Raw genomic sequence first — 10,459 nt, 5'->3', positions numbered from 1 at the left:
TTGGTTGGGGGTAATCAGGAAAGGGAATGTGAATCAACTGGTCTGATTCCCTTTGTTGATGTTTGTTTAGCACTTTCTTTCATTCCCTTTCCCCTCTTCATTACCCCAAATCCCTCTAAGTTCATTTTCCACCCCCTACACTTTTCCATTCCTATTCCCTAGCCACCAACACACCACCACATCACCACCGAGAAACCCAACCTCCGCACTACCCACGATTCGCCGCCTCTCTGACAACCCTTGTTGTATCCCCCTCTCCGTAAAACTCTCTTCTTCTCACGCAAAAACATCCCCAACCCCTAGAAATCCCTCCCTCTCCCCTGCTAGGGTTTCGAGGGTGGGGGAGGGTCGGATGGTGGTTTTGCGGGGAGAGGGAAGGATTTCTAGGGGTTGGGATGTTTCTAGGGTTTTTCTGGGTTGATTTTTGTGGAAGAGAGAGTTGTGCGAGGCCGGAGAAGGGCGGCGAAGGTGAGGCGATCGACGGTGGAGGTGCGGATGGTGGTTTGGTGGACGGATGGTGACTAGAAAAAGGTGGAAAGTGAATGAATTAGGTGGTTGTGTGGTGGTTGTGGGATGGTTGTGTGGTGGTTGTGGGATGGTTGTGTGGTGGTGGGAAGATGTAATTGTTTCCCTTTGTTTTAAAAACAAACAACATACAGAATATTGGGTATTTTCATTCCATTGTCTTCCATTCCCTTTATTCATTTCATTCCGTTTACCCCGGGTGAACCAAACGACCCTATTATGAATTTCTTATATGCCATGATTTATTTTAATTTTTTTTTTCTTTTCAAAACAAAGAAAAACAAAAAACGGGTATAAATAAAACAGAAAAGAAACATAGAGACGCTTTGCAAAGGGAGGAGAGAGAAAAAAAGAAGGCGAAGCAATGGCGTCGAAAGTAGAATCACCGCCATATCCCAGTGCTGCTAAAATATCCGATTCTTCATGCTTCCCTCAATACACTGCTTCCCTTAAGTGTAAGCTTTTACCTTTTTATCCTAATTTAGTAATTTCTATTTTCTAGTTGCGTTTGTTTTTTTGTCAATCCCTAGTTCATGGCAAAATTGGGTATTTTATTCAATTTCTGGGCATTAATTTTTTCTAACTAATTTTATGAAATCATCGATTTTTGCGTATTTAGCTTATTAAGGGTTTTAATGAGTAAGACTTCGATAGAAAATTGATCATTTGATGATTTCCCTGTTTTATCTGAGATACCCTTGTAAGTTAATGTTCATGATATTGTAAATAGATTTTACTTTCCATTTATGTAGTTTTAATGATGAAATTGACGAAATTTGTGGGATTTGTCTTGTGATTATAGTTTGAGATTTTGGGTTAGACCAAGTTGTTAAATTTGTCTTCTTAATGAATAGGTTTGGAGCAAAATAACTCAGAAAAGAGCAAATGTCAAGAATTCTTTGATGATTACAAGGAATGCAAGAAGAAGGAGGTAATCAATATTAACACCCTTAATTTTATTTTGTTTTGTTTACTAATTATGTGTATTTATTTTACTTATACAAAAAGAAAAGTAATTAGTTGAAACAACTGATAGTTATCCTTTTAGAGTAATGTCTAAGAATAAGGTTAAGCATCATAATGTGAAGGCTGATAGGTGAAAAATGCATATTGTATGTAATGCACATTGAATTGTTGCTAAATCTGTTTTCTTCTTGAGATTATCTTGGTGCATTTTCTTAAATTGGAGAATTTCGGTGAAATCTGCCTTCGAAATTGAGACTTAGAAGGCGGTAGTGGCAGAAACGGATAAATTTTTGGTGAACCTTTTATGTGTTTTAAGTTTCCTTGGTAGAATTGGGGAATTTTTTTTTGTTCTTCAGTTCTCCTAAAAGTAGATAAGTTCAACGATGCATTATTCTAGCTAAGACGACTTGCCATTGTTTGTGGCCAAGCTAAGACGACTTGCCATTGTTTGTGGCCATGTCCATTTCACTGAACTTATCCTAGTAGCTGCATTAATATAGGAAAGTCTATTTGAAACTGGGTAGAGAAATTGATGAAAATAAGAGGTATTAAAATGGATTTCTTTAGTCACTGTATTGTATTGGGTGATCACATTTTATTCAATTATGTTCAATGTGCATGGTGACATGGTTTTGACACCGCTCAAGCTTCAATGCTTATAATGTGCCTTTTTCTCTGCAGAGAGAAGCACGACTGGAACGCAACCGACACCGCTCTCTCTTCTCATAGTTCCCTAGGACAGGCTGCTTTGAAAAGGTTCTGCTTTGATAAAGAAAAATTGAGATAGATTTTTTGCTTTGAAGTGCACTTTGATTCTGAAATAATACGAGTATTTCATTAGCTTGGAAAAGCTGTCTTATGCTGAGTTACTTGTATATGTATGCACTCTTACAGCTTACTCCCTTAGACTTGGGCATTTGCCCTTTATTTCAAAATGTTAGGACCACATGGATTTTGTATTGTCAAGCAAGAATCTTCCTTTCATGATACATATACTAATTTACTGCAAATTTTGAATGTTTCACTCAATATGATGATCAGTGGTTTGCTGAAACATGGACATTCTGTTGCAGTGACTTTTATAAATTGGGAAGAAGTTGGCTAGCCTCATAGCAAAATACAGATGCCCTAATCAATTGATATATTAAATTTTTTTTCTTATTTATTGTGTAATATAGTATATAGCTCCACGTTCAGGATTAAGGATCTATGGACGTAACCTCTTTGCTGTTGTAAGGTTGAAACTGTGCAAGTATGAGCCTTTAAATGGCTATATCCCAATATGCTGGATTCTCTTAGTAGGCACTTTCTGTGTAAAAAAGAAGGGGGAATTATATTGTTGTTGTACTCAAAGAATACAATTCTTTCCCTTTGTAGGAGTTTAATTTCATATTTTCATGTTCAGGTTGAGTAAAACTCCTTCAGGTTCAAGAACCAGTTTTAGTTACAGTACTTCACTGATATTCTGACGAAAAGTGAAAATGAAAGACAAGATCACTCAAATTCTAAGTAGTTATGTCAGTAAACTAGTAAAGTTTGAAAAACAAACCACTTTTACATTCCTCAGATCAACAGGATTCCAAGTCCTTGTCCTTTCTCCCCAAACTTCAAGTACCTCAGCTCATTCTCAAGCTGAAGCCTTGCCATAAACATCAAGCACTATGCTGCTGTGTTTAGCAGATGTTTCATGACCGGGCAAAATCTGTGGTACTCATTATCAAGTTTTCCCGATCAAATTTCAGGGCAAGGTCTTCCTAATTGCTGCTTCTGATCTTATCGCCTTTACTTCATAATATCCGAATGCTCATTCCACACCACAATCCACAATAAACGTCATAGTCCCACCATGATATGATAAGATATTCGATTACTTAATGAAGAATTTGGGGAAAGATGAACAACTTTTGTTTGTGACAGTTACAACTTCAAGTTTCTTGGGGACAAGATTGTTCGGTCTTAATTTCATACTTCCTAGTTCCTACTATACTAAGTCTTTCTTAAAAAAAAAATTACTTTTCGCAGATCAAAAAATTAGAACAGGCCAATAATTGAGTTTTGGAGGATTAGTTGCGTTAAATTCATAAAGAGAAATAAATAGTCAGAAACTCAGATCAACCAAATTAAGACATATCAACATAAAAAGAACAATCTTTTTGAAACAAAGGGTGTGGAATGTACACAAATTCATGATGTGAACTTTGTGCTTATGGAGTGTTTGGGGTAGACTCCGTTAATTGCTAAGGTTATTTTTTCTCACTGATTATAATGAAAAATCAGTAGCTAATAGCGAACTATGGCTTTCGCCTACACCATGGCTAAAATCTAGCATCCAAAGAAGCTGAGTGAATGCTGAGTTTACAAAACCTGAACCAATTTAAGCCCTGCTTAGGAGGAGTTTAATTCCATGCTCAGGATCTATTACTAGCCTAAATGCAGGGCTGTGCTGATAACCTGGTGAAATCGAAAAGCTAAACTTGGACAAGATGAGGGATAAGATCACTTTGAGCTCCATCATGGCGAAATTTTGGCCAAGACATACACGAGCTCCATACCCAAAAGGTATGTAAGCTTGCGGGACTTTGCATGCTGCTGCAATTCCATTTGCAAATCTTTCAGGGTGAAATTCTTTCGCGTCTGCTCCCCATAAATCTGAATTCTGGTGCAACATTGCTATTGGAACTTGAATGTCGAGTCCTTTTGGAACTCGAATGTCTTTTAGACTGGCATCTTGTAGTGCTGTTCTTACAGAAAATACTGCTGGTGGGTAGAGACGAAGCGTCTCTTGGATAATCATTGTCAACTGCCAAAAGAAAGTACAGGGTTACAAAAAAGAGTAATAGAGCATATAAAAAATACACATACAGTGCTCAAAAAAACTTGTATAGTTGGCCTAAAACTTAACAAATATCATCAATAATTACGACTTCTTATCATAGCTAATGTTTCTAAAGCTTACTCCATATTCGATAATAGTACAGTAAAATAGTGAATAGTCTAAAGTTTGATTCCATTTAAGGATTTAGCACTCAAATCACCATGCAAATTAAGATCCAAGCACCATAATATTCAGAATTCAATTCGTCAAAACAGACATACTAGCAACTCTAACAATGTATTAACCAGTAATACGATATACTAGCAACACTAACAGTGTATTAACCAGTAATACGATATACCAAACTAGAGATTGGAATCTCAACCTCCACATACACCCTCTTTCTATAGTAGATGAAGTTGGCAGATGACACTTTAGAGGAGCAATTTTGTGAAATCAAGAGTGTAATCTATTAATGAAAGGACAGTCGTATTGATAAAAAAATGTATACATACCACTTTCATATGTCTCAGACTGTCAGCAGTTATAATTCCATCTCTGCAAGCTTCAAGTGCCTCAGCTCGAGCCCGAGTCTGCCAATCAGGGTGCACAGCCAGTAACATTAAGCTCCATGCTGCTGTAGCAGCAGTTGTTTCCTGACCAGCAAAATATATATTCTTGCAATTGTCTACGATGAGCTTCTCATGGCTCTTATCATCCATTTTGAAGGGAACGTCATTCTGTTCACCACATTTTCTAGCACCTTCAAGTATCTTTTGTAAGAAGTCCGTTTCACGTTCAGCTCCCATTCGTTCTTTGACAACCCTTAATATCATTGAATCAATTTCTTTCTCTAGTCTATTTATCTCCCGATTGGTCTTGGTTGGCATATACCTGCATATATATATATATATAGAATACAACGATCAAGTTTCATCTACTTATCGAGCTTTTATTGTGATAAGATCAGTATTTACCTTGAAAAGGGAATCCCAACATACAGATTTTTACTCATTAGCTTTTGAAGCTTCCTTAGCTTTGAAAATATGTCTTTCCCCTTAGAGTAGCTGCTCCCAAATGCAGTTTTTGAAATTATATCAGCTGACAAACTTTTCATGTCTTCATCAATCGCAATCTCTGCTGTTCCACCACTTTTGCTTACTCTATCTTCCCAGGAACTCAACATCGAGGTTGTCGCATCCACCATCAAACCAAACATTCCCTGCACACATTTCATGTCAGTCAAGCTTGTTTGAACACATCTCAAGCAGTTTGATAATGCTTAATTGTATAGAGCCCTTGTCGCGCCAAAGAAGATAAGCTAAACTGCTAAACCCTCTAGCTTACCTTAACTTTCTCAGGGAAAAATTCAGGAGAAATGAGTTTCCTTTGATAAGACCAAAAGGAACCACTAGAGGAGATAACACCTTGACCAAGCAAAGGACCGCGATCCTTTGACAAATACGAAGGCTTTCCTAAATCCACAGAGCTGCATTGGACAATGTCCTTCACAACATTAGGGTCTGTTACGCACAACATCTGCATCCTTCCAGTTGTATATGTGAACACTGGTCCTGCTCCACCAAATTCATTGTTCCAAGTTACCCAAAGTAAAAGAGAGGCACAAATCAAAAGATATCAGTTGTTTGCATTGTAAATTTGTAATTAACATAGGGCCTGTTCATATTTACTGAACTGAGCTGAACTGATTGGAGCTGAACTGAACTAATTGGAACTGAACTAAACTGAACTGAACTAAGCTGAAATGAATATTTTATGAGAGAGGGAAATTAAGAGCTGGACTGGACTGAACTGATTGGAACTGAACTGAACTGATTGGAGCTGAGCTGAGCTAAACTGAAAATAAGTAAATATGAACAGGCCCATAGTACATATAGTAATCAATCATGTGGTTTTCAAATTTTATGAACATTTCCGGGTTTGGGTCAGTCGATGAGTTCAGGGATTTTAAAACAACCATTTTATATACTCCTTTAGAGCGATAAAAATACCCGTATCTCAATAATGTGTACTTCATATTTCATTAGTCTTATTTAGTTGACAGGTTTCCTCCTCACGTTTCAATCAATCAATTAAAGGCTTAATCCAATAAGTGGGGTCATTGGCTACATGAACCAAAAGTGATTATTCTATGTAGTCGTTTTCTCTTCACGTTTGGCAATGCAAAATTCGACGATAATATCTCTAATTATCAACTACTAAAGGTATAAAATGAATATGTATTTAGACAGCTTTTACAAGATCCACATGATTGTGTTTTACTCTCATTTTTTTTTCCTTCCTAAATCACATTAGCTAATCAAAATATAGTTTGTGAATAGTGCTGTAAGTCAAAACGTGTCAATTAAAAAAATAACGAAGAAGTTATTATATACAACATGTATGGACTCGTACAAAAAAAAAACATGTTTATTCATAGTAAATTCACCATAAAGTCCAACCAAACCAATGTTAAACCCATTAATCATAACAATCAAAGGTATTTTGTCCAAAATAGTCATAACAATCTCATTCTATTACTATTAATACGATGATTCTTGGTTCGGTAAAGCCAAAACAAGACGGGTCAAGTTTGACACTTTATTTTTCAGGGTTATCAAACACAATAAACAAATTCATGTATACATTATCAAAAATCTTCATCTAAAAAAAAAAAAAAAAAAAAAAAAAAAAAGAAATTCAAACATATATACATTCATGTAAAGTAAAACTAACCAAAATCACCAAAAACATGAAATAAAAATGCAAATTAGTATATAATAAAAATGAAATAAAGAGATGAAAAATAAGGGTGTTACCGTATAAAGATTGCCATTTATAAAGGTGAGGAAATAACATCAAAGGCCAATCATGATTAACTTGAATATCACATGAATTAGCATAAGATGGTAAATTAATTTGAGATTTAATTTGGGTAATTTGTGGGATATTACCCAACAAAATAGAACAAGGTGGTGGACCTCTAATTCCTTGATTTTGCAACTTCAACCTTAATAATTTAGGCTGCAAAACTAGCTTAACATAGATGTAACCAATTAATACTATAATTACCCCAATTATTGCTGACATAAAAGCTTCCATTTTTTTTTTTTTTTTTTTTTTTTTGTGTGTTTAATTTTTACCCAGAAAACTAATAAAAGTAGCTATTACTCTGGTTATATCTTTATAAATAAACTGATTATATAGACAGAGCCAAATGCAGTTTTAAATTGAATATACTGGTTTTTGTTTTTGTGTGGGAGAATCTTAGCCTTACACGTGCTCCATTGTTTTTGATTCAGGTATACTCTTTTTGTTTCTAAATAATTTTAATCATATTTTTTACAGCGTACTTCATTTTAAAATCACATTTTATCATGATATATTATATTAAGTGTTAGTAATATAAAAATAAAAAAATAAAAAAAAAAGTAGTACATTGGTACTATTTTTGCTGAATTAAGGGTTTAATTTGCTGAGTTATTTACATTTGGCAATTTATAAGGGTATTACAGTTATATCAAAAGGACAGCAAAGCCTGATTACCTTAGCTTACAGATTATAATCTTTTAATACCTTTTCAATAATAAGTATTTAGAGTAATAATCATTCAATACTATCTTTATGATGAAAAATGTTAGGTAATAAAAATCAAACTGTGCAAATTATACAGGGTTTATTACCATTTTTATCCAGACTTTATCCATTGATAAGATTTGATAATTGAAATACTTGGACATGCATCTATGCTTTTATATTTCTTTTATGAAGTTGTTGGACACCTGTTATAAGTCTAATAATATTTGTTTATTTCAATAAATAACTAAGTAATCCAATTAATTAAGGGCCTGTTCTAATACATTTATTTTCAGTTTAGTTCAGTTCAGCTGAGTTCAATCTATGAAAACAGACTCTAAATTAGCAAATTAGAGCATAGGATTGAAAAAAAAAATGGAAAAAAAAAAAAAACCTAGAATTTATAAAAACAATTCAATAGGACGAAGAGAATATGAAGCATTATCACTTGATAGAAACTATCCAACAGCCCAAAGCCTACAATTGTATAATCACTGCCACATAAATTGCCTTCTTGGATTAAAATAATTTTTTCTTTTACTCGTAATAAGTTAATATTAGTTTAAACTACATATGAGCTAAGTTTATGTAAGTTCAGCTAGAAGAAACAAGGGCGGAGCCAAGGGGGGCTGGGGTGGGTCATGGCCTCCCCCTTGACTCAAAATAAATATTAAATTTTGCATACAATTAATATAAGCTTTAGTGTAAAGGAGTTGGTTTTTGTCATGTGATAGTGAACAAGAGGGGTAAAAAGTTCAAATCTTGCAACAACATATTCAAATCTTGGCCCCCCCTCATTTAAAAATTTTAGTTCCGCCACTGAGAAGAAAAATCAAGCGTTCAAGCGTGAACTATGAAGCTAGCATGCCTAGCAAGATTTTATTTTATTTAAATCAACTACACATATTATTTGTTAACAAAGATAAGTAACTATAAGGTGACACTTGTCTGATTGTCTCACCAATGGCTTTGTGAGACAAACCCAAAATAAGGAAAGTCTAGCCTATAAAAATGGTATAATAAACATATGACATATTATCTAAACTCTTAATGATATCATCCAAATACTTAACCATGTCATCCACGCAATTAATCACATCAAATCAAACTATCTATATTGTTAAAGATATCCTCCAAGTAATTATCGATATCATTCAGAGAATTAAAAATGATAAAATTGTAATAGCCGGTAAAATAATCAAATAAATAAGAAACCCTAAGTGGCTAAATCAAATAAAAAAATTAATTTGAAAAAACAAAACTTTTGAAAATCCTAGATTACAAAAGAAAATAGAGTAAAATTACTTTCATCGAAATCATCTTTTCGATAATCGGCACAGTTTATTTCCTGAATTCAAATACGTAAGAGAATTCCCATATTCGCTACCAACAAAACCTTGGGATTCCCGACTTAAACACTAATTTAACACAAAGTTGTTGCCTCAATCAACAAATTGATCTAATGTTAAATGTGAGGAATTTGATCGGCAATTTCATGATGATATTGGTAATTAACGAGATAGTCGTACACTCGTACGGTAAGGTACGGTAGTCATACCATTTATAGATTGATTTTTCTCTCTCCTTAATTATCAATGATTCGTGTACTGAGTGGAGTGGATTGGAGATTTGGAGGGGAGATTATGAGAGAGTGCAGTAGGAGTGTTTCGAGATTAACAATTGTTTGAATGAACTGATGAAGGCCATGTAACCGATGGTTGGGTGCCTCACCCAATATTTTGTGTAATGAAAAATCGTAAGAAAATAATCTATACAGATGATACTTATTGTGTGGCTGCTTATAAAAACATAAACTTAAATTAAGAGAACAAACATACATTTAATTGTTAAATCTTTTGGCTTATGCCTTTTACGTGTTTTAAAACCCACTCCGTTAAAAAGAACTTCAGTACAATGATACCATAAGGAGTATATGGCAAGTTTTGGATAAAATACAAATAAAATTAGATTTTCAATAAATGATTGATTATGTAATTAATTAATAAGTAGTGTATGTCTTTTAATAATCTCCACTAGATTAACCTCGTGCCATGCACGATTTTAAAATAGGAATTGAATTATAGACTTTTAACACGTGCTGAAAGAAAACAACTTCCTCATTTTTCCTTACTAATTTCTAATTAAGGCCCTGTTTGATTCACCTTAATTTTGCTGAACTGAAATTATTTTTACTGAACTGAAATTAATTTTACTGAACTGAAATTATTTTTTACTGAACTTAAATTATTTTTACTGAACTTAAATTATTTTTACTGATTTTCTATTATAATTCTTCTTTAAGAAAACTGAATTTTACTGAACTGAACTTATATTTACTGAACTTAAATTATTTTTACTTAATATTATTTTTTTAAGGTGAAGACAACAGGGCCTAAATATAAATATACAATTCCCGAAAGTGCATAATTTTCATATTTAATTAAGAAATTTCAATTAGATTATATTATTAACTATTGTTAACAACTTGTAAATAACTAAATAGCATAATGTGTGTAGAAAAACCAAAATTTAACATTTAAAAATTCAAATGAAATATATTTTCAAAGCTATGTTAAA

General features: G+C 33.6%; 1 protein-coding gene across 1 annotated transcript; it reads right to left on the bottom strand.

Moving 5' to 3' along the window:
• Positions 1–3,665: 3,665 nt before the first annotated feature.
• Positions 3,666–7,457, bottom strand: LOC145638396 (cytochrome P450 714C2-like). The gene is made up of 5 exons (XM_081689365.1): positions 7,126–7,457; positions 5,654–5,880; positions 5,284–5,528; positions 4,822–5,200; positions 3,666–4,291 (listed from the first exon to the last, which is right to left on the bottom strand). Exons 1-5 carry the CDS (start codon positions 7,406–7,408, stop codon positions 3,866–3,868), a joined length of 1,560 nt encoding a protein of 519 aa, XP_081545491.1. The 5' UTR covers positions 7,409–7,457; the 3' UTR covers positions 3,666–3,865.
• Positions 7,458–10,459: the final 3,002 nt, after the last annotated feature.

This window comes from Chenopodium album, chromosome 7 (genome assembly GCF_948465745.1).
Source record: "Chenopodium album chromosome 7, dcCheAlbu1.1, whole genome shotgun sequence".
NCBI lineage: Eukaryota > Viridiplantae > Streptophyta > Magnoliopsida > Caryophyllales > Amaranthaceae > Chenopodium > Chenopodium album.
Note: the sequence above shows the minus strand (reverse complement) of the source record. Positions and strands in the feature narration are given on the sequence as shown.